Source organism: Armigeres subalbatus, chromosome 1, assembly GCF_024139115.2.
Source record: "Armigeres subalbatus isolate Guangzhou_Male chromosome 1, GZ_Asu_2, whole genome shotgun sequence".
NCBI classification, from domain to species: Eukaryota; Metazoa; Arthropoda; class Insecta; order Diptera; family Culicidae; genus Armigeres; species Armigeres subalbatus.
The window spans coordinates 17735972-17760367 of NC_085139.1; the positions used below are offsets into that span (position 1 = coordinate 17735972).

Sequence of the window (24396 nt, forward strand, 5' to 3'; positions counted from 1 at the left end):
GGTTTATGATTTGCTGCACTTGGAGGATATGCTACCGGCTTGGATGGCCTTGCTTGCTGGATTGTCTTTGAGTTTGGTGGTTTTTGTGGGTGAGAATTTGGCACGAATCGTCCGTTGGCGCTTATCAGCTTTCAAATGTGTATGTTATCGAAAAAGATAATCGCTTGAATATTTGTTACAGTGTATGCATTGAAAAAATTTACAATGCTAGAACGCAAAAAATGATATTGAAATATTCATTTGGATGCTCTAGAATTTATTTTTTTTTGCATTCAATAGAAGCAAGCATAATAGATGTGAAAAAAAAACCTTTAATTCCTGTTCCAAACCTAAAAAAAAGATAGCTATGAAAGATTTCAAATGAGTGTTCGATTTGACTTGGCGCGTTAGTTATGGTTACTTGTTGAAATATTCAATAGTTTATATTCGTAAATCCTGTAGTTTCTGTGCAGCTTACGTGATCTCCAGTATGGAATGTAAAACCGAACGCCTGTCATGTAGATTTGTTTCCCCTTGGTATTACCTGTAAGTAGAAAAATAAAAATCATCTTATCAGAATTTGTTTTTCGACGATGACAACTTACTTATCATTGAATGTTTGTATAACAATATGTACTGTAGAAGTCAAATCTGAACAATCATTTAACCATCCTAGATTTAACCCTCCACCGCTCAATACCTCCGTTAGACGGTTTCCGATTTCGAAAATTATTAAAATTAGGTAGGGAGCAGGACCTTTTGGGCAGCACCCCCTATTGCCGTCCGCAACGTTACTAACTCGGCCGCGTTACAACCAAATGGCTTGATTGTTTGTACATCACTAGATATCGACAGAAACTAACCATGTACTTAAAAACAAGTAATTCGGTTGTAATGCGCTCGAGTAATGAACTTTGCTGACGGGAATAGGGGGTGCTGCCCAAATGGTCTTTTCTACCTATTTTTTTTTGTAAAATGAGTAATTTTTTGTTCCTCTTTGTTTTCGCTCTTATATACCGTGGTGCTGTCGATCAAAATCATTGCCGACAAATCCTGTACCTTTTGCAATTACAGTGAACTCTCCCTAACTCGATGTTCTGTAACACGATATTTTGCCTTACTCGATGAAATTCAAATTTCTTTCAAAGTCGAAGTAATTTTCCAATGCATTTTCACCTCGCTAACTCGATGTTGTCAGAAACAGTTCGCATGCACGATATACACGGTCTCAGGCAATTTAGCTGAATGCAGTTTGGCCGAAATGTTGAAATTAAACTTAAATAGTGAGTAGTGAAAAATGAGTAATGAGAAGTGAGAAGTTGGAGTGAGAATTTTGCAGTGAACATTGCGAAATGAGAAGTGGAGAGAGAGTAAAGAAAAGCGAAAAGTGAGAAGTGAAAAGCGAGAAGAGGAAAGTTAGAAGTGGAAAGTGGGAATTATGAAGTAAGAAGTGAGGAGTGAAAAGTAATAAGCGAGAAGTGGGAATTGAGAAGTGCTAAGTAATAAGTGAGAAGTGAGCAGCGATAAGTGAGAAGTGAAAAATGAATCATGAATTTGTCTTTTCATCCACACGCTCTTGATTGGCTGTTGTTAATACTGGAGCAGTAGAAGTGCGCGATTCCAGGTTGGGTACCTTTGTTGCTAAATCAGAAGCAACGTTGGTATTATGTTCCAATTAGACTAGGAAAGTCATTCATAGTGAACAATGTTGGCTGTGTTGCACTAGCTACTTCTGACAACTTGGAGCACTTCTTCTTCTTCGGATGTGCCTCTTTATGGCAGTAGCGGCAACTTTTAACCTGATTTTCATAAGTTACCAAGCTCAATTGACCCTCCAGCTCTATATAGCAGGGAATTGGTTTGGTGAGATGCATCTTGCAGATGCATTCTGGGTAATCCAAACTGTCCTTGAGTTTGGGACTGACGATCTACAACTACATGAAAGTCATTTTGTCTTTTTTCAGTTCTCATGGCTACAATGTGCATGTGCGCTTTTTGCCATTCAATGTCTTGATTTACGTTCAAATCTGTTCATCACATCTATTGGAAAAATCGCTAGATTGATCTGAGATATTCTGAGTAATCCTAACTGTTCATGTGTTCGTGACTTGGGAACATTATTTATGACAGTAGCTTTATCCTTACACAATATTTTGATACGAGTTCAACCACATCCGTTACATCTCCTAGAAGTATAAAATGGATCGGCAGATAGTATAAATGTTCTGAGTCATACAAACTATCCTTGAGATGCAGTCAACAGTTGTAGCCATGGCTTTTTCCACTACTCAAGTTTTTGAATCTACAGTTGCTAAGAAATCTTTTCCCAGCGCTGCTATATGTATGTTATTATTACAATTGTTGTAGATCGCAATCTCAGAACTTTACGGACGCTTTAGATGACTCAGGATATCCCAAAACCATCTGACCATCTCTTTTGATGTTCAGAAATGTGATATGGACACGGTGCATATGCATATCCAAGCTTGGAGTGACGAAAAAAGCAAATGTCTATATATCGCAAGTTCTGGACTCAAGAATGGTTTGGATGACCCAGGATTTCCCAAAACCATCTCACTATGTCTCTTGTTCTTCAGGTATATGTTATGGACATGATTGAATACATCACCAAGCTTGGAGTGACCCAGAAAGCTTGTTTCTTGGCTGTAGATCTCAAGTTCTGGACTCAGGGTTAGTTCGGATGACCCAGGATATCCCAAAACTATCTCACCATGGAATATGTTATGGATATGGTCGAATACATATCCAAGCTTGGATTGACGAAAAAGCAAGTGTCATGGCTGTAGATCACAAGTTGTGGGCTCAATGACGGTTTGGATGACCCAGGATATCTCAAAATCATCTCAACATGTCTCTTGATCTTCTGGAATATGTCTTGGACATGGTTGAATGCCCATGCAAGCTTGGAGTGACGAAAAAAAGCTTGTGTTGTGGCTGTACAGACATTTTGGATATCCCAGGATATCCTCAAACCATCCTACTATGTCTTTTGATCTTCAGGGATATGTTATGGATATGATTGAATACATATCCAAGCCCGAGAGAAAGAAACAGGCTAGTGTCGTGGCTGTAGATAGCAAGTTCTGAACTCAAGCACGTTTTGGATGACCCAGGATATACCCATACCATCTTACTATGTCTTTTGATCTTCAGGTATATGTTATGGATATGGTTGAATACATATCCAAGCTTGGAGGGAAGGAACAAACTAGTGCCGTGGCTGTAGATCGCAAGTTCTGAACTCAAGGAAGGTTTGGATGACCTAGGATACCTCAAAACCATCCTTCTATGTCTTTTGATCTTCAGGGATATGTTATGGATATGTATGAATACATATCCAATCTTGGAGGGAAGGAACAGGCTAGTGTCGTGGCTGTAGATCACATGTTCTGAACTCAAGGATGGTTTGAATGACTCAGGATATCCCAAAACTATTTTACTATGTTCCTTGATCTTCACGGATATGTTATGGATGTGGTTGAATACATATCGAAGCTGAGAGTGACTGATAAAGCTAGTATGGTAACTGTAGGTGGCAAGTTCTGGACGCAAGGATAGTTTGGATGATCTAGCACATCCCTAAAAAAATATTTTTCAATTTGTTTCGTCATTTCTCCATTACAAATCAGCTTGGAAAAATTTGGGCCTGAAACGGACAGCACTACACCATAGCGATCCTCCATGTACTTCTTTACCGTAGTATGCGGGATGTCTGTATACAGATCGTGTATCCGCACAGTGATAGCAGCACCATTTGACCCTGAAGGTCTTAAACGACCAAAACCAAACCGTGTAAAAAAAAACCTGGGTGTACATAGATTGGAATTTTAGAGCCTTTCCCTTCGTGCAAGATGATGTGCTTCAAATGGTTTCTGGCCTGACCCGATCAAGAAGGCATAACAAAATTATAACAAGGGGAGTTATTTATTTCAGAAAAATAATATAACAAAATGTGTTATAAAATTGGCTGGTTAGTTGTTAAAATAACAAAAATTATATCAAAATTCCCTCTAGCCGTAACAAAATTATATCAGAGGTTGTTACCTTCATTTCAACATTATAACAACCGTTGATATGATTATGAGGTACAAAAATCTACTTTCATGGTAATTGCCTACATCACGTATAAAAATGTGGTACGCTACAACGCCGGATTTCCATCCATAATGTAGGCAATTAACTTTGTACTAGCTATAAACATCGAAAATTGATTCAAGTTATACTGAAGGTGATTACCTCCGCTTTTTTCCAATATCAAAAAATGTAGGCAATTATTTTGTGTAAATAAACATATCTAATGTTGTTATAATTTTGATATGAAATAAACTGGCCGAAGACACATTTTTTTTCGAATTATTTAATTATAACACACGTTGTTTTAAATAACAACCATTGATAGAATTGAGTTATAATTTTGTTATGGATTCCTGATCAGGGATATTGTGACGCCAATTCAGCACTAGTCAAATCTACTAAAACGCAGTTCCGTATATTATGGAACTGTATAGCGGTTACCTTTTAGTTGCAGTTTTACGTCTTCACACAAAAACGTGTCGCCTCCAGTTGTACGGGAAGCAAACTAAGATCTACCACAAGAGTGTTTTTGCGTTCAACTCCCATTGTAATATAGCACTTCGAAATATAGAAGAGAAAAGAAACACACGTCTGCTGTCTGTCGCTGGTGATTGTCAACTGAGAAGTGAGAAGTAAGTAGAAGGAGTGAGAAGTGAAGTAGTGAAAAGTAAGAAGTTAGAAGAAAGAAGTGATAATTGAAAAGTGAGAAGTGCTAAGTGAGCATTCCTCTTTCTTATTATTTTTCCTTCTACTGTCTTCTTTTTCCATTTCTTGTTCCTTTATTTTTCCTCCTTTCTTCCCTCTTCCTTCTACTTACTTCCACTTTCTTCTATTTTTCTCCTTCTTTCCTAGTTGGAAAGAAGTGAGAAGTGAAGGTACCAGGTGAGAAGTGGAAGTTCAGGATTGAGAAGTGAGTAGTGAGATGCGGGTAGTGAAAAGTGCAAAGTGAGAAGTGAGTATTTAGCAGTATGAAGTGAGAGGTGATAAGTGAGGATTAAGAAGTGATAAGTAAGTGGACTGAAGAGTAAGAAGTCGGATGTGACTGATGAAATGTTGCCATTCGGCCAAATTGAAAATTGAGAAAATAAATATTTATTTTTCCAAATTTGTTCAAAGCTCTTTTTGCTACCGTTTTCCTTCTTATTTTTTCTACCTTTACCTATTTCCTTCATTCATTTTCTTCATTCCCTCTTCCTTCTTCTTTTTTCTTCTTCCTTTCCGCTTTTATCATTGTTTATTCTTCTATCTTCCTCATTCTTTCTTTCGCATTCTAACTTCCTTATTTATTCAACCTTTTTCCTTCTTCCTTTGTTTTCTTTCATCTTCTTTTTTTCCTTCATCCTTCTTTCTTCTTTTTCTACCTCTTCCTCTTTTCTTCTTCTTTCAGTTTTATATCTTACCACTCACTTTTTACTCCTCAACGTGTCCCTCACTTCTTAAATCTTGCTTCTATTTTCCTCACTACTCAATTCTTACTTCTATCTTCGCAACTATTATATCTCACTCCTTATTTCCTTCTTTCTTTTTCCTCATTCCCTCTCCCTTTTTTCCTTCTTCCTTTTCCGTCAAAATTATTTATTCTTCTTTTTTATCCTCTTTCTTTCATTTTCTTCCGTTTTTATCATTCTTTCTTCTTCTATCTTTCTTATTCCTTCTTTCGCCTTATAACTTCCTTATTTATTCAGATTTATTCGTCCTTTTTCCTTCTTCCATTTTTCCATCTTCTTTCTTCTTTCTTCCTTCATCCTTCTTTCTTCTTCTTTCTTCTTCCGTCGTCTTTATTTCTTCATACTTCTTCCTCCTTCCTTCTTTTTTCTTCTTTTAGTTTTATATCTCACCATGTCGCTTGTCACATCACAATTATTATCACTCATTTCTCACATCTTGCTTCTGTTTTCCTCACTACTCACTTCTTACTTTTCTCTTCGCAACTATCGCATCTCACTTCTCATTTTTCACTTCCCACTACTCACTACTACCCTGTACTTATTTCTAACATCTCATTTCTCACTTCTCAGTTCTCACTTTTAACTGTTCACTTCGAAAATCACACGTCTTCCTTCACATATTGAGGAAACAATTTTAACTATTTTGCCGAATTCCATTCTGCCAAATGACCCTTTCTTCTAAAAATGACCCTTTCTTCAAGTAATGACCCTTTTGGCCAAATTACCTTAAACCATATTTCTACACGCTGTGAAAAGTTATGATATTTGGGAGAAATTTTTTAAATGTGTTCCCTATCTCGATACCTCTCTAACTCGATGGTCCCTTCAATATCAAGCAAGGGAAATTTCACTGTAATTGGTTTCGACATGTTTGACTTTTGTACTTTAGAACAGCAGTTCTCAACCTGGGGTACATGTACCCCTGGGGGTTCTTTCGCTGGTCTCAGGGGGGTACCTGAGGGGCAGCAGGGACCATGTCCAAGGGCTTGACGACCCCTCCCCAGCTGTCTGCGAGTCAGGGGGTTCTGCCTAGGAGGTGGTGGGGTTAACAGGGGGCTCTGTTAATTCCCTCCCAAAAACCACAAGTATTCGCAAGCAGACCCTATCAAGCGACCGTGTGCCGCTTAAAAAATACAAGCCCCTAACCCCGAATCCCAAGGAGTCAGGCGACCCGTGCCGAGGAGATGAATGACCTGGGGGGTGAAATAATTAGCCAGGTAGTTAACGGAGCCTGTGGAGGTTCCACAGAGTGAGGGCTGCTTCGGCGGCAAGTGGGTGACAGCGGGTGGTACCTGTACACCCCCAAGTGGTGCACAAGTGGTGCAAGTGCAAGGGAGATGAGGGTATTACTTTCAAGGAGAATGGGGGTAATATCCTCACGGAGTGAGTTCGAATGTAAGGGTGAGCACACAAGTAAGTCTTACACGGTAAGGATAGTTGATCGAGTGGCTACTTAGGCAGTAGGGTGGCAGTGGGTGGTACCCGCACACCCGCAGTTAGGGTCCCTGCTTAACAGGGAAGTGAGCGGACTGCTTCGGCAGTAGAATGAGTGGTCTACCCACAACGGGGGATTGCTGTCATGGTAAGGTGCTTAGCAACCAGGGTACCTGCCATGTACACATCCTCTCTGGATGGGTGAACAAGTAGGGTTCTCTAGTGCAGGACTAGAGAACCACTACATTGAGTGAGGTCAAACTGGACAGCAAAGCACCAGACTGGGGTATCTCCTGTAAGATACCTTTACCTCCTGACTGGTGCCGAGGTATCGCTGCCTGTGCTGATGGGTGATTGGTCTGCCTCGTAGCCGAAGTAAGACTGGCATAGGATTCACTGCCCTAGGGTTGCCTCCGGCTTGGCAGACAGGTGGTACCACCCTGTTGCAGGACGGAGTGGATACCACACTGAATGAGTACTGTCTGTGTTGTGGGATATCATCAAGAGGTGCCTCCTGCAAGGTATCTGCAGTTTCCTTGCTGTTATTTCCGTAGCACAGGCAGGTGAGTGTTGGGGCACATTTGATGCCAGTGTGACGTTGTGCACAGGTGGTGCATGGGACGTTAAGGAGAGTTGAGGCGTCAAGGAGAGAGCGCAATGCTCAAATAGTCGCACCCCTGATGTATTGCTTAATTGCGGGCCGGAGGTGTGACTGGAGAAGAAGGAGTTGGTTTTAGTGGGTCGGGAGTAGTGATCCCATCCCCACACTACCTGGTGTCTACGCCTCCACAGGTGTCTGATAGCAGATTTCCGTTACCTTCTATAAAAAAAGGGCGGGTACCTGAGACAAAAATACATAATGGAGGATATTGTATTGAACTTCAAGAAAGTGTTGAAAAATCCTTGATTTCCAATCTGTGTTAGTTGTGATACAGTTGCACAATGAGCTTGTTGAATAATTCACAGTGTCTTCTTCTAAAAGGAACTACCGTCCGCATCCATTGTGCGGGGCTCATCACTGCTTCAGTGTGAAATGGGAAAAGTACCGTGAGGTAACGAAATGCGTACAATAATTAAACCCATCCACCTTATAAGATATCTATACGTGTATAACAAAGGGTGTTTGAACTAATTAGTTGATAAATTATTTATCTATTTCTACTCAAATACTTGACACTTTGACAGCAAACTTTTTGGTCATTTAAGTGAAAAGTAGGCTTTGGAATTAAAACACAAATCGACACCCAGTAAACACAAAGTTTCTGGTGTCATATGTTTGCGTGTTGACCATAATTGTATCATAGTGACTGTGCTTAAACTGCAAATCGCAGTAAATAAAGTAAGATCGGTTTAATATAAATTCAATGGATCCCTTCTCAAGGTGCAGGAGGATCCCTTCTCAAGATTTACAGTGCTAGCCAGTGAATTGTCCTGCTTTCGAGTATTCAGTCTGATAATAGCTGTACGAATTATAATATTTTGATTCGAAATCAATCCACGAGTTCTAGAAATTTAAATTTATGTTTCAAACGAATTATGAATATTCTACCTGATTAGTTTTTGTTTTTAAACATTTCTTTTTTTCTTGTCAAAATCGCCAAATAATGATCGACAATTACATACTTTCCAAATTTCAGCAGCTTTGTCTAAATACAAAAACTCTTGAAAATTAAGTGAAAGTCTGACAATAAATTTAATTATTAAATAGAGGAATTTCTCTGAATAACGAACAGTTCAAATAAATGTTTGGATTATAGTTAAGTGAAAAAAATGCGAATAACTATTTTGAATCGTATATTTCCGTTACAATTCCGGCAAAAGTATGAATTTCCCGAAAAAAAAATTAAAGGATACCTCATGCAATGACAATGCCCTAAGGCAGCGGTTTTCAACCTGGGGTACATGTACCCCTGGGGGTACCTTCACTGGGCCCAGGGGGTACCTCGGAGAAAAATGCATAATGGCGGATATAATACAATTTTAATCAAAACTTATTGATAAAGTTTTGCTATATGTATATTTTTTTTTGATTTCAAGATGCTCGGAAACCTCTTTTCGAGTGGTTCGGAAGCCTCCATTCAAGAAGCCCGGAAACCTCCTCTCAAGAGGCCCGGAAGCCTTCTTTCAAACAGCTGGGAATCCTTCTTCCAAGAGGCCCGGAAGCCTCCTTTCTAGAGGCTCAGAAGCCTCCTTTTATAGGCTTCGGAAGCCTCCTTTCAAGAGGCTCGGAAGCCTCCTTTCAAGAGACTTGGAAGCCTCCTTTCAAGAGACTTGGAAGCCTCCTTTCAAGAGACTTGGAAGCCTCCTTTCAAGAGACTTGGAAGCCTCCTTTCAAGAGACTTGGAAGCCTCCTTTCAAGAGACTCGGGAGCCTCCTTTCAAGAGGTTCGGAAGCCTCCTTTCAAGAGGCTCGGAAGCCTCCTTTCAAGAGGCTCGGAAGCCTCCTTTCAAGAGGCTCGAAAGCCTCCTTTCAAGAGGCTCGAAAGCCTCCTTTCAAGAGGCTCGGAAGCCTCCTTTCAAGAGGCTTGAAAGCCTCTTTTCAAGAGGCTCGAAAGCCTCCTTTCAAGAGGCTCGGAAGCCTCCTTTCAAGAGACTCGGAAGCCTCCTTTCAAGAGGCTCAGGAAGCCTCCTTTCAAGAGGCTCAGGCCTCCTTTCAAGAGGCTCGGAAGCCTCCTTTCAAGAGGCTGGAAGCCTCCTTTCAAGAGGCTCAGAAGCCTTCTTTCAAGAGGCTCTGGAAGCCTCCTTTCAAGAGGCTCGGAAGCCTCCTTTCAAGAGGCCCGGAAGCCTCCTTTCAAGAGACACATAAGCCTCCTTTCAAAAGGCTCAGAAACCTCCTTTCCAGACGCTCAGAAACCTCCTTTCAAGAGGCTCAGAAGCCTCCTTCAAGAGGCTCAGAAGCCTCCTTTCAAGAGGCTCAAGCCTCCTTTCAAGAGGCCTCAGAAGCCTCCTTTCAAGAGGCTCAGGAAGCCTCCTTTCAAGAGGCTCAGAAGCCTCCTTTCAAGAGGCTCAAGCCTCATTTCAAGAGGCTCGGAAGCCTCCTTTCAAGAGGCTCAGAAGCCTCTTTCAAGAAGCTCAAGCCTCCTTTCAAGCAGCTTGGAATTCTCCTTTCAAGAGACTCGAAAGCCGCCTTTCAGCAAGTTCAGAAGCCATTTTTCAAGAGCCTCGGAAGCCTCCTTTCAAGAGGCTCTGAAGCCTTTTTTCAAGAGGCTCGGAAGCCTCCTTTCAAGAGGCTCAGGAAGCCTCCTTTCAAGAGGCTCGGAAGCCTCCTTTCAAGAGGCTCAGGCCTCCTTTCAAGAGGCTCGGAAGCCTCCTTTCAAGAGGCTCAGAAGCCTCCTTTCAAGAGGCTCAGGCCTCCTTTCAAGAGGCTCAGAAGCCTCCTTTCAAGAGGCTCAAGCCTCCTTTCAAGAGCTCAGAAGCCTCCTTTCAAGAGGCTCAGAAGCCTCCTTTCAAGAGGCTCAAGCCTCCTTTCAAGAGGCTCGGAAGCCTCCTTTCAAGAGGCTCAGGAAGCCTCCTTTCAAGAGAGGCTCAGGAAGCCTCCTTTCAAGAGGCTCGGAAGCCTCCTTCAAGAGGCTCAGAAGCCTCCTTTCAAGAGGCTCAGGCCTCCTTTCAAGAGGCTCAGAAGCCTCCTTTCAAGAGGCTCAGAAGCCTCCTTTCAAGAGGCTCAGAGCCTCCTTTCAAGAGGCTCAGGAAGCCTCCTTTCAAGAGCTCAGAAGCCTCCTTTCAAGAGGCTCAGGAAGCCTCCTTTCAAGAGCTCGAAGCCTCCTTTCAAGAGGCTCGGAAGCCTCCTTTCAAGAGGCTCAGAAGCCTCCTTTCAAGAGGCTCAGAAGCCTCCTTTCAAGAGGCTCCAGAAGCCTCCTTTCAAGAGGCTCAGAAGCCTCCTTTCAAGAGGCTCAGAGCCTCCTTTCAAGAGGCTCGGAAGCCTCCTTTCAAGAGGCTCAGAGCCTCCTTTCAAGAGGCTCAGAAGCCTCCTTTCAAGAGGCTCAGAAGCCTCCTTTCAAGAGGCTCAGAAGCCTCCTTTCAAGAGGCCCGGAAGCCTCCTTTCAAGAGGCTCAGGAAGCCTCCTTTCAAGAGGCTCAGGAAGCCTCCTTTCAAGAGGCTCAGAAGCCTCCTTTCAAGAGGCTCAGAAGCCTCCTTTCAAGAGGCTCAGAAGCCTCCTTTCAAGAGGCTCAGAGCCTCCTTTCAAGAGGCTCAGAAGCCTCCTTTCAAGAGGCTCAGAAGCCTCCTTTCAAGAGGCTCAGGAAGCCTCCTTTCAAGAGGCTCAGAAGCCTCCTTTCAAGAGCTCAGAAGCCTCCTTTCAAGAGGCTCAAGCCTCCTTTCAAGAGGCTCAGGAAGCCTCCTTTCAAGAGGCTCAGAAGCCTCCTTTCAAGAGGCTCAGAAGCCTCCTTTCAAGAGGCTCAGAGCCTCCTTTCAAGAGCTCAGAAGCCTCCTTTCAAGAGGCTCAAAAGCCTCCTTTCAAGAGGCTCGGAAGCCTTCTTTCAAGATCCTTTCAAGAGGCTCGGAAGCCTTCTTTCAAGAGGCTCAGAAGCCTCCTTTCAAGAGGCTCAGAAGCCTCCTTTCAAGAGGCCCGGAAGCCTCCTTTCAAGAGGCTCCAAAGCCTCCTTTCAAGAGGCTCGGAAGCCTCCTTTCAAGAGGCTCGGAAGCCTCCTTTCAAGAGGCTCGGAAGCCTCCTTTCAAGAGGCTCGGAAGCCTCCTTTCAAGAGGCTCGGAAGCCTCCTTTCAAGAGGCTCGGAAGCCTCCTTTCAAGAGGCTCGGAAGCCTCCTTTCAAGAGGCTCGGAAGCCTCCTTTCAAGAGGCTCGGAAGCCTCCTTTCAAGAGGCTCGGAAGCCTCTCTTTCAAGGGGCTTGGAATTTATCTTTCCAGAGATTTGGATGCCTACGTTCAAAAGGCTTAGAGGCGTCATTTCAAGATGCTCAAAAGCTTCCTTTCATGTGGCTCGAAAGCCGCCTTTCAAGAGGCTCGGAAATGGAAATGGAAATGACGGATGGAAAGATATTTATACTGCTTTACTCTATTGATTTTTGTAATTTTTTACAAAGTGCAAGTTCATCACCTAAGGCAGAAGGAATGTGTAGGCTTTAGGCTTTTTGCAATGAGCAAGCGCGTACGCAGACTCGGTAGGTTGTCACTTGGTCAAATAGAGGAGAAAACTTCTCCTTCCGCTCGTTTTTTTTTCGGTGGCTTGTTCTACAGCTCCTCCTGTCGTTGATTGATTGTTTTTCAACACCGTGCGCCTACATTTTATGACCCAATCAAATATGAAACGCATTTAATAATCAATTCAACACTTATCATGCTCATCGTTTACAATCAGTATCGAATAGCAAATCATATATTCTTATACCTACACCGTGAATAAACATGACTCATACGTCGGAAAATGCTGCACCAAATACTATTCTCACTCATACTGTCAGTTTGCACCGGAACCACCATACTTGGCTCCATAGCCCCAAAAGTGATAAACTACACGTTAACCGCCATCGAGTACCAAGCGGACCATCATCCCGGTCGATTCGAGTGCATCTTCATTGACATCAGCGGTCCACCCGACGACAATGGTTTCTCGGACATCATCATATCGCCCCGGTTGGGTCACATCGCCAAATACGTCATCAACGATTCCTTCTCATGGGCACCCGAAGCGGGAATGCCCCGCTCACCGGCGCTGATTGTGATTAATGTTCACGCCGAGGAGTCCACATTCAGTGTGGATCAGTTTGACATCAATCCGAACACGAAGATTCTGGTGCTGTTCCAGAAGGCATACGCTGAAACCTTTTTACTCTTCGTGATGAATTTTTTCATTAGTTGTGAGTTCACTCAAATTGTTGGCTTGGAATCTTTCGATATGGTTTTCGTTCGAGTGGGATTTGGAGGATTTTTGGATGATTTCCTGGAGTATTTGGAGCCTCATGAGTTGTTCCAGAATATACTGCTTAACATGAACGGGCGAATGATATCCTACAGTGACAGTTCGTTGGCTTCTCATAAGGATAGAAATTGGATTAGATCGACTGCAAAGTATCTGAACGCCACTTCCAAGTACTACATGAGCCCTTGTGACTTCTCCCTTGGTTGGCTGAATAAATGTTTCGTTGAATTCATGCTGATGAATCAAATAACCATCTCGCTGGACGGCACGTTTCTGAGGGAACTGGATGCAATGACATATCGTACGCTGTTCGATAATGTTCCTGCTGTGAATGTTATCGCCGTTCCGATGCCGAGGAACCTCAATGTGATCGAGATGTTTTTCTGGCCGTACTCGTGGCCCGTTTGGTTGATCCTAGCTTTGATCGTGATCTCACTGGAGCTACTCAATATTTGCATTCCGAATCTGTTCAGAAACGATCCCATTTTACTCGTAGTGTGCGGCTTCGAAAGCGACGATTTGCATCGCGCCAACACCAAAGAGCGATTGATTTTTATCGCCCTGATCATATTCTTCTTTCTCATGACCAATGCCTACGAGTCACGGATCATTTCGTATATGATCGAAAAGCCATCCATCGGGAAAATGAAAACCATTCAGGATCTAATAGACTCGGGTACGAAACTAGCAGCCGAGAAGATTCTGAAACCAGGTTTGTTCAACAGAAGTAGGATGACGGGAATTCTGGTAGACATCACGAACAAAACTTCGACCACATTGAACCGGGACATGGCGTATTATGGTAGCAGTGATTACATAACAGAGCACTTGCGAATGCCAATGAACATTGATCTGAGCAAGCAGCAGTCGGCTTTTTATATACTGGATGAAGCCGATATGATGGTCGTATATTCGTTCTGGTTACCATTGCAGGATGCGTTGTTGGAGATACTTCAATACACTCGAACTGCCATGTTCGAAGCTGGGTTGCTAGATATGTGGGACCAGCAGTACTATAACGGGTTCCTTTCAGTTCTTCGAGTTGCGTTCGAAGAGGAGGCTCCGATTCATGCCATACTGGACATTGAGGACATGTTTCCGGCTTGGTTAGCTTTGGCAGCAGGATATTGCGTAAGCTTGGCAGTGTTTTTCGGTGAAACGGTGTGTAAAAATAAATCAAACCGGATGCAAACATATTAGAAAGAATTTAAAAGTTTCGATTAAAGTGTGTTACACATACACGTCAAGCTTAATGTGGCGAATATTTATGCTGAAAAAATAAATGTAGATTGGAAACATTGAAGAACTCATTACTTTGTAACGATAATGAATCGAAAGGTAATTGACAGGTGGTTGGCCGAACACAACTAGTAAGGGTATGCGATAAGACACTTTTTCATAACGAAACGATATTTAAAATGTCTATGTTGATTCGAAACGAAACGAAAGATAGATATACTTTCGAGACTTCGAAACGATACGAAATCAAGGTCCGGTTAATTCAAAATTTTACGAAACGAAACTTTTTTTTTCGCAGAATTTTTATTGAATTGATTTTACATTATGTATGCAATTCTGATTTCATTTTTTTAAAGTTAAATAACTGCTTAGCGACCAATAGATTTATAGCAACAGAAGAAGCAGTCTGTGATAAATCGCCGCGTTCCCGTTTAACATTGGCGATAAGGCAGTACCCCAGCATTTGTGCCGCTTTCAAAGTAATTCATCGTGGAGTGTGTGCTCCCGAATCTGATCGATTTTATATTAGTTCAGCTTTATATTAGTAACTATGTATATAAACATTAGGGTGGTTCAAAAAATCGATTTTGCTCCACAATGCTCATCTGATTCTTTACCATGTTCTTAGTGTCCTCTGAAAATTTGAACTCATTTGGATTAAAACTGATTTAGCACAAGCCGTTTCAAGTTTGCATGCAAATTAGTATGGGAAATTTATTTTTCATTATACTGTTAATCACGCTCCCCATCAAGCGCATGTTAAAAGAAAACATAGCTAAAAGGAATACTCAAAAGCTTTTACTCAGTGAAAACCGCATCTCAATTAATCGTTCCAATAATTAGTAATCGAATTTAATCTATACCGTGGTTTTCTGGAGCTAATTGCATAACTCATCAACAGGCAACATTGCTGCTCGTGGCGTGAAAGATAGCACACACAAATTCAGGCTACTATGTTGCACTGCACATTTCAGTGATGCCCTCAAAGAAGTTTAACGATCAAGACTAAGGATTCGCAACCTGTCTTAAAATCGATTACTAATAATTGGGACGATTAATCAACATGCGGTTTTCATTGGGTGAAAGCTGTTGAGTATCCCTTTTAGCTATATAGATTTTCTTTTAACCTGCGCCTAATGGGGAAACGTCATTAACAGTATAATGAAAAATAAATTTCCCCATACTAATTTGCATGCAAACTTAAAACGGCTTGTGCTAAATCAGTTTTAATCCAAATGAGCTCAAATTTTCAGAGGACACTCAGAACATGATAAAGAATCAGATGTGCACTGTGGAGCAAAATCGATTTTTTGAACCACCCTAATAAACATATATGAATTGTGGGATTTTGTTTTGTACTCTGATTCAAATTCTATCTTAAACCTTATTTCATTTAAGAATTATGTTATGCATAATGCATAATGAAGCATACTTCATACTGATATAGCTAGTGGGAGATCCCCCGGCGCCGAACACCTCCCATTATCGGACACTTCTATAAACAGTAGTACAGCCCTGGAAAGAACGGTTTTGGTTTAGATTTCGGGTTTGAAGCAAAAGCATGCCGAAACTGGTAAGAAAGTTCCGCATTAAACTTAGTTTTTTTAAATAGTTCAGAAAAAAATGCACTGTAGGTATATCAAAATAATTTCTGCTGAAAATGTTAAAAATATGTCGCCTAAAATTCAAATTGTGTATAATCTAATCTAACCACTACTGGCAGGTAGCGGTATTATGAAATAAAGCTGTCTGTTTTACATATTTTTCAAGTCAAATTTAATTCGGCAGTAAGAAAGTACTGGAACTACGCAGATCCAGTGATCAGTTTCAAACTTCCTGATATTTCATGATCAGTCCGAGATGACTTCTTTACAATATGCCTCAGCTGTTTATGCTACCATTATCGATGAGAAAATAGATTCATGGACAAACTATTAGATGGTCAAATCCAACAACACTCCACCATTAAAGAAACATGTGCCTCTGGAATGCAATTTATAATTACCTTAACGCGTGGCGTTTCTTTAGTCCACGAATTATTTTTAGGATCACCACGCATACAAAATCTCTGCACAATAAACGGCAGCCACCATCAGCCGAAATTTCAAACTAATTCGCCGTGATTTATCTGAGAAATAAACGCATGAAAAAAATCGTCAGACAGATTCACGCCGCAGGGTGTACTACTTGTAGAGGGGGGACTTTCTCACTTCTAATAAAACACAACCGTCGGTTGTCAAGTAGTACCTTCGAATGAATCTTTATTATACGCCTACTACATCTCTCCTCCTTAGCCGTGCGGTAAGACGCGCGGCTACAAAGCAAGACCATGCTGAGGGTGGCTGGGTTCGATTCCCGGTGCCGGTCTAGGCAATTTTCGGATTGGAAATTGTCTCGACTTCCCTGGGCATAAAAGTATCATCGTGTTAGCCTCATGATATACGAATGCAAAATGGTAACTTGGCTTAGAAACCTCGCAGTTAATAACTGTGGAAGTGCTTAATGAACACTAAGCTACGAGGCGGCTCTGCCCCAGTGTGGGGATGTAATGCCAATAAGAAGAAGAAGAAGAAGACATCTCTCCTTTCCTTTAACAGTTTCAAATTGTAACAATTTATATTACTAATTAATTTTATTACATTTATATACCAAGTAATCATTCAAGTATTGGGGCTTCCTTGTTTCACGCATTTTCGAGCTTCTTACTGGTCTAGTAGATGGTTCCTCACGGGACTTGATTTCTACCTGGTGTGGTTCCTTCACCGGTGTCGCTTCCTGCTGTGTGACAAGTTCATCAAAAACTATTGCAGGTTGTTCAAGCTTGAAGAATGGGCTGCTACAGGTTAACCGTTTTGTATGATTCATATGCCTGTCGTATTCGATGTTGGTTTGTAGATTTTTCACGGTGAGGCGGGATCCATTCTTTTTCGTAACTTAGTAAGGCTGTGGATCAAAAGTTGGTGTTAGCTTGCTACGTTTCACAAAGTTCTTCACTACTACATGGTCTCCCACATCAATTTCTGAATGTTTCGCTTGTCGTCGATTGTCTCCATAGATTCTTCCCTTCTCCTTCCTTGCGTGGTCTGTTTCTCTGAGCTTTACGTATTTTTCTTCGGTATGTGTTGATGCTTGGGGTATTTTATCCTACAGGTTACGGCCGAACATTAATTTTGCTGGAGTTTCATTTGTAGTAGAGTGTGGTGTATTTCGGTAAGCCAACAAAAAATCAGTCAAATCATTCTTCCAGTCTCGTCCTAGGGCCACACTTATTTTGACTGATTTGAGGAGTGCTCGGTTATAGCGTCCGACCAATCCATTTTGAAATGGGGCGTATGGAACCGAGTGTTTGATTTCTATCCCAGATGCCTTGCAAAAGTTATTGAACTCGTCCAATCCGAATGGAGGGCCGTTGTCACATACAAGCTTATTGGAAAATCCAAATCGAGCAAAAATAGTACGTAATTTAAAAATAGTTGCTTTGACAGGGGGAAGGGTCATTTGGCCGAAACCCATTCGGCCGAAAGCCATTTGGCCGAATGCCACTAGGCCGAAAGTTGTTTGGCCGAATATACCATTTGGCCGAACAGACCATTAGGCCAAAAGTCATTTGGCCGAATGGGTCATTTGGCCGAAAGGGTCGTTTGGCCGAAAGTCATTTGGCCGAATGGGTCATTTGGCCGAATGGGTCAGTTGGCCGAATCGGTCGTTTGGCCGAAAGGGTCGTTTGGCCGAATGGGTCGTTTGCCCATATTGGTCGTTTGGCCGAATGGGTCGTTTGGCTGAATGGGTCGTTTGGCCGAATGGGTCGTTTGGCCTTATGGGTCGTTTGGCCGAATGGGTCGTTTGGCCGAATAGATCCTTTGGCCGGATGGGTCGTTTGGCCGAAAGGGCGTTTGGCCGAAAGGGTCGTTTGGCCGAATGGGTCGTTTGGCCGAATGGGTCGTTTGGCCAAAAGGGTCATTTAGCCGAAAGGGATGTTTGGCCGAAAGGGTCATTCAACCGAATGGGTCATTTGGCCGAAATTTCTCTTCACACTGTAAAAAGTGAGAAGCGCGAAATGAGTAGTGAGACGTCGCACTACCGCACTTCTCTTTTCTCATTTCTCACTTCTCATTGTGAAAAGTGAGTAGTGAGACGTCTCACTACTCACTTTTCACAGTGAGAAGAGAATGAGGAGTGAGAAGTGAGACGTCTCACTACTCACTTTGCGCTTCTCACTTTTTACAGCGAGAAGTGATAAATGAGGAGTGAGAATTGAGACGTCTCACTTCTCACTCCTCATTCCTCGCTTCTCACTGTGAAAAGTGAGTAGTGCAACGTGTGTAGTGAGACGTCTCACTTCTCACTTTGCGCTTCTCACTTTTTACAGCGAGAAGTGATAAATGAGGAGTGAGAATTGAGACGTCTCACTTCTCACTCCTCATTTCTCACTTCTCACTGTGAAAAGTGAGTAGTGCGAAGTGTGTAGTGAGACGTCTCTCTGCCAACTTCGCACTACTCACTTTTTACATCGAGAAGCGAGAAATGAGGAGTGAGAAGTGAGACGTCTCACTTCTAACTCCCCATTTATCACTTCACGTTGGTAAAGGTGAGAAGCGCAAAGTGAGTAGTGAGACATCTCACTACTCATTTCGCACTTCTCACTTTTTACAGTGAGAAAAGAAAAATGAAGAGTGAGAAGTAAGACGTCTCTCTTTTCATTGCTAATTCTCACTTTTCTAATGAACTATTCACCTAAATGTCCTATTCGGCCAAATGACCCTTTCGGCCGAACGACCCTTTCGACCAAATAACCCTTTCGGCCGAATGACCCTTTTGGCCAAATGATCCTTTCGGCTAAGTGATTCTTTCGGCCAAACGACCCTTTCGGTCAAACGACCCTTTCGGCCAAATGATCCTTTCGGCTAAGTGATCCTTTCGGTCAAACGACCCTTTCGGCCAAATGGCCCTGTCGGCCTAATGACCCTTTCGGCCTAATGACCTTTTCGGCCAAACGACTCTTTCGGCCAAAAGACCCTTTCGGCCAAATGACCCTTTCGGCCAAATGACCCTTTCGGCCAAACGACCCATTCGGCCAAATGCCCTATTCGGCCAAACGACCCATTCGACCAAACGACCCATTCGGCCAAATGACCCATTCGGCTAAACGACCATGACCTTCGGTCAGATGGGTTTCGGCTTAATGGTCTGTTCGGCCTAGTGGCATTCGGCCAAATGGATTTCGGCCGAATTGGTTTCGGCCAAATGACCCTTCCTCCTTTGGCAGTTATGGATGTCATTATTTCGATTTCAGGAAATCTGGAAAAATAATCAACTAAAAGATGTATACCATTAGAAACTTCTGTAAAATCCAAAGCTAGTTTTTGCCATGGACCTGCTGGTAGCGGTGTTCTAACCATCGGTTCAGTTGTTGGATTTGAGACCAGTAGACAGCCGTTACATGCCATCGATGCGTACCCACCACACTTTTTCTCGTAGCCGCTTCTTCATCGCATCTATGCCCAAATGCGGTTCATGTGCTAGTTTTAAGACGCGAATCTGTTAAGTTTTTGGTATAACAATCTTGTTATTTTTCAATATTAGTTCTCCATCCGTAGAAAATTGGCTTGCAATCAACTTATACCTCAGCCATTTCTTCAGCCACCTTTTTTGAGGTTATGGTATCCTACGAATAAGTTCTGATAACTCAATGTCGTTCCGTGTTTCTTCAATGAGTTCTGGTAGAGGAATAGTAACGGGACAAATGTCAGTGGATACTAAGCGAACAATTCGTTCGCTAACTTCGTCGTAACTACCATGATGTTCTGGTATTTCCTGACAGAGTCATGAAAGTGAATCAGCAATGTTACATTTTCCTGGTCTGTAGATGACTTTGTAATCATACGACATCAAACGCAACCTCCATCTTCCGATTCTGGCGCAAGGTTTTGCTTTATCCCCAAAGATGGTTACTAATGGCTTATGATCAGTGATGAGCCAAAAAAAACTTTCCATAAAGAAAGAAATTAAATTTTTCTGGTGCCCCAACCAAAGCCAATGCTTCTCTTTCCGTCTGGGCATATCGACGTTCAACTTCCGAGAGGGTTTTGGAGGCATAACTGATCTCTTTGAATTGACCATTTGATCCTTCTTGATATAGCACTGCTCCTAGACCTATTGGACTAGCATCCCATTAGAAAAGTATCCAGATCGGGGTCAAAATATGTCAGAGTTTCCACATTTGATAAACAATTTTTCAATTGCTCGAAAGAGTTTTGGTGGTCCATTCAAATTTATGGCCTTTTCTCTTTAATGCGTTTAATGAGCTGCATAGTGTAGAAAGGTTTGGAATATGTCGACCAACATATGTTATAAGACCCAAAAAACTTCGAACTTCTTCTGTCGTTCGTGGTGGACGAAACTTGATAATGGCTTCAACTTTCTCAGAGGAAATACTGATACCCTTTTCTGATAGGTGGAATCCCAAAAATTCTACTTCTCTTGCAAACATTAGGATGTCGTCTATGAATACGACCAGCTATGGAAAATCTCCTAACATTGATTCCATACATTTTTGGAATAGCTCCGGAGCAGCTGACAATCCAAAAAGTAGACGTTTATAACGCATCAATCCAAGCGGGGAAATAAATGTTGTAATGTACCGACAATCCTTACTAAGCTCTAGTTGATAAAACGCTTGTTTAATGTCAAATTTAGCAAATACCTTACTGTCCTTCAATCGGCTGACCATTTGTTCTAGGGTGGGCAAAGGATGAACTTCCCTTATTATAGCCTTATTGGCCTATCGTAAGTCGACAATAATCCTTACTTCTTCTGCGCTCTTTCGTTTCACCAACATAGGTGACACCCATTCTGAAGCCTCTGAGACGCGTTCAATTACACCCTGACGCTCAAGTTCTTTAAGTTTAAGCAATGTAAGCTCTTCCAGTGGGATAGGTATGCGACGATACGCTTGCCTCACAGGAGGAATCGATTTATCAATTTTGATAGTCACGCAAAAGTCTATACGAATTTTATTCAATTTTAGTAATTATATATTAGCTTAATTAATGTGAAGGTAATGACGAAAATTGCTCACCTTTGATACATGGTAGCCCTTCCTTAGAGACGGTACGAAGAAATTTGATGATTCCTAGTGATTCCGCAGTTTCACCCGACAGTAATGAACATCTACCATCCATGATAACAAACAGTGTTGTATCGCAATATTTTTCCCCAACAGTAGCTTTAGCGTCGACTTCGCCTAGAACAGTCAACGGTTTCATCGATCCATATGCACGAAAAACTTTTTCACTTCCTTTCCTGACATCAAAAGTCTTGAATCCGTACGTTTGAGTGTTTTCCAATCTTCAACGCTTAAAACATTTTCGTCGGCTCCCATGTCGATAACAAACCGCAATTTAATCCCGCCGATAATAGCTTCAACAAAGCGTTTACCTTCCAAATGAAATAGCTCTCAGATTTCAACAGACTTTGTTACGTCGTCCACTTCACGCACAAATTTCTCTTTTCGTTCTTGACGGTTGTTTCTTCTGTTCAAAGTTGGCTTCTGTGTTGATCGGTTATAATCCTTAAAATGCGGCGTTTTACAGCACCGAGCAAAATATCCTAGTTCACCGCATTTTCCGCATTGAACAGCTTTAGCTGGACACCGAGCATCGCTGGAAATCCTACTATGTTTGGCGTCCTTGTCACTTTCACTTACCGCATTCAAATCGATAATAGGGATGGATTTCCCGCGAAGCTCCTGAAGTTGTGATTTAACTGATTCGTGAGTACGTGCAATATCTAGCATCTTGATAAGACTGGTATCAGCCTCCAGGTATTTGGCGCGAAGCTTATCATCGTTTTGTGTGGCATACACGACTTGATCCATGATCATTTCTTCAACCTGGTCACCGAAACTGCATTGAGCGGCCTGCTCCTTCAAACGAATCACGAATTGGTCAATTTTTTCGTTTGGGTTGAAAACCAGCTGACGAAACATGAACCGCTCATACCTTTGCGTCATCCGTGGAGAGTAATAATTATCCAATATCTCCATTGCTTTCCTGTAACGGTTGTCGAGAATGGCCGATTCGCTGACACTGACATCTCGCGCTATCTTACGAACATCCGATCCTCCGAAGCACATTACTGCGTTAAACATGTCCTCGTGATTATTGATTCCTTTTAGAGTAAGGTAGGAAACGAATTGATCCTTCGATAGTTCCCAGCGTGTACTTGTTGAGCCTTCTCCAATCTCGTAAAATGGTTGGATGTTGAAATTTAGCTGTAATCAATTTTGCATATTTATAGTTTTCATTGGTTCAAATGATATTAATATTCTATTAATCGCACTTATTTTAGTTAAAGTTTCCCCTTCATTTATTTCAGGTTGCCTTAGCAACGCCTGATGTTTTTCACGTTTAGTTGAACGGACCGGAAGTTTTACTTTCCCTTCGCCTGTTTTTTTTTTTGACAACGCGGACCGGATTACTGAATATGAAATTTCATACTTTTTCCAAAGGACCGAAATTTCTTCAGATCCCTTCCTTCTTTACTTGTCTACGGATTGATGTACATGAAATTCCGTTCATTCCTTGGTAAGGAAAGGACCGAAATTCTCATGAATCCCTTCGTTTGCTTTCACCGAAACGGACCGGAAATTCCCTTCGTTTGAATCTATAGAGTTAACCGAAGTCACGCACTGGCATTTCTTTTACTCTGTTTAATATTTTAGACCAGAAATTTGGATTTTCTTCTAACGTTTTTCTTTTTTCATCTCAATGAACACAAAATTTCAAAAGATAATCAATTACCGTAGCCATGTTTCCAGTTCTTCACTCAAAGCTCTCGATTATTTTGGATTCAGCTTTAACTTGGATTATTTCTCCGAGTTCGTTTGAAAATCTTTGATAATTCTGGATTCAACTTCAGCTTGATTGGTTCTCCGGGGTCGTCGCCATATTGGAGCCCCATATACAGATGTACTCGACTTGCGGTTAGCGGCAGTATATATATAAGCAATGATAGAAAGATACATCATTCATTTAGGACAATAAAGTTCGTGTGTTTTATAAGATTGCAAATATGCAAATTAAATTGATTATTTGATAAGCTTCAATGCTATCTAGCTCTAAGAATATCAGCTGCAAAAGAACTCATGAAATAAATTCCAAATTGGAACTAATTTATTGATTCAATGCAGAACGGAAACACACAAACAAATTAGAGGAGCAACCTGTTTTTACACTTGAATACGCCAACTCTCCAATGAATACCAGCGCACTACAAATCAACCCTATTCCGATAGCAATCCATGCCGGCAGCATGTCATCAAACTGCAGCCTGTCGTCGAACAGTGCGAACTGCGAATTCCTCCTTCGAAGCAGACCAATTTGATACGCAGAGTATTCTCTTTGCTCATCACGATGCCACTTTGTCAGCAGTCCAGCTTCGAAAAAGATCCGTTGGGTGTAGTAAAACATCTCCATTAGCGAATCGAAAAACGGCATCCAATACAAACAAACGGCCATTCCATTGTTTTCATCCAAAATGTAGTAAGCAGGTTGTTGTTTTTTGAAGTCGTAATTCACAGGCATCTGTATGCGGTATTCCATGTAGTCGAATGAGCCGTAGTATGCATTCTTAAAGTCCATGTTATCTACCTGAATGTTCGATGTGTCCACCAACATTCCGGTAAATCTCTCGTCTTCAAAAAGACCAACCTTTTCCACTTTTTCTGCGGCAACTTTCAACCCCGAATCAGTCAGCTCCTGGATCGTTTTAATTTTCTTCACCGAAGGCTTATCGATCATGAAGGAAATTATTCTCGTTTCGTATGCGTTTATCATCAGAAAGAAAAATACGATCATCGAAAACAGGATTATTCGCTCCTTCGTGGCAGCCCGATGCAAATTATAACGCTCGAAACCGCACAGGACGAGGAGTGTGGGATCATTCTTGAATAGATTGGGACTGAGAGCGTTAACAAGCTCAACAACTATGACGGTCAAAGCTAGCACGATCCAGGCGGTCAACGTGAAAGGCCAAATGAACATCTCGAAGACGTTAATCATCCTCGGCATAGGAATAGCGAAGACACTAGTTACTGGAATTACTTCAAAAAGTGACCGATGCATGTTGGACGAGATCGAAGATATGGAAAGGCAATTCATCGATATGATGATAGTCCCCGTTGAGCAGAATTTGTAGTAGCAGTCAGTTAACGGCCCAAGTGTGGTATCACATGGGGGCTGAACATATTTTGCGGTAGCGTTGATGTAACGAGCTGTTTCTTCCATCCAGTTTGTTTGTTTCTTCTGTATTTGGAAACTGCTACTGTAGG

The 24396-nt window shown here is 41.9% G+C and overlaps 2 protein-coding genes across 9 annotated transcripts in view; both read right to left on the reverse strand.

Moving 5' to 3' along the window:
• The window catches only part of LOC134222299 (stAR-related lipid transfer protein 13), a 433861-nt gene that overhangs the window by 197078 nt on the left and 212387 nt on the right, over positions 1–24396 (reverse strand). The gene's annotated exons all lie outside the window — the stretch shown is intronic.
• On the reverse strand, positions 266–22448 carry LOC134208143 (uncharacterized). 2 transcript variants are annotated; one of them, XR_009978518.1, is made up of 3 exons: positions 22407–22448; positions 21145–22338; positions 266–523 (listed from the first exon to the last, which is right to left on the reverse strand). XR_009978518.1 is itself a non-coding variant. In XM_062684211.1 (2 exons), the coding sequence occupies exon 1, from the start codon at positions 22213–22215 to the stop codon at positions 21523–21525; it is 693 nt and encodes a 230-aa protein (XP_062540195.1). In that variant the 5' UTR covers positions 22216–22363; the 3' UTR covers positions 266–523; positions 21145–21522. The 2 variants fall into 2 exon arrangements, 1 of the variants encoding a protein (XP_062540195.1); XM_062684211.1 differs by lacking the exon at positions 22407–22448 and having other exon boundaries at positions 21145–22363.

Bases quoted from the DNA above. Each gene is read 5' to 3' on its own strand.
- LOC134208143 (XM_062684211.1), bottom strand. From the start codon at position 22,215: ATGTTTAACGCAGTAATGTGCTTCGGAGGATCGGATGTTCGTAAGATA.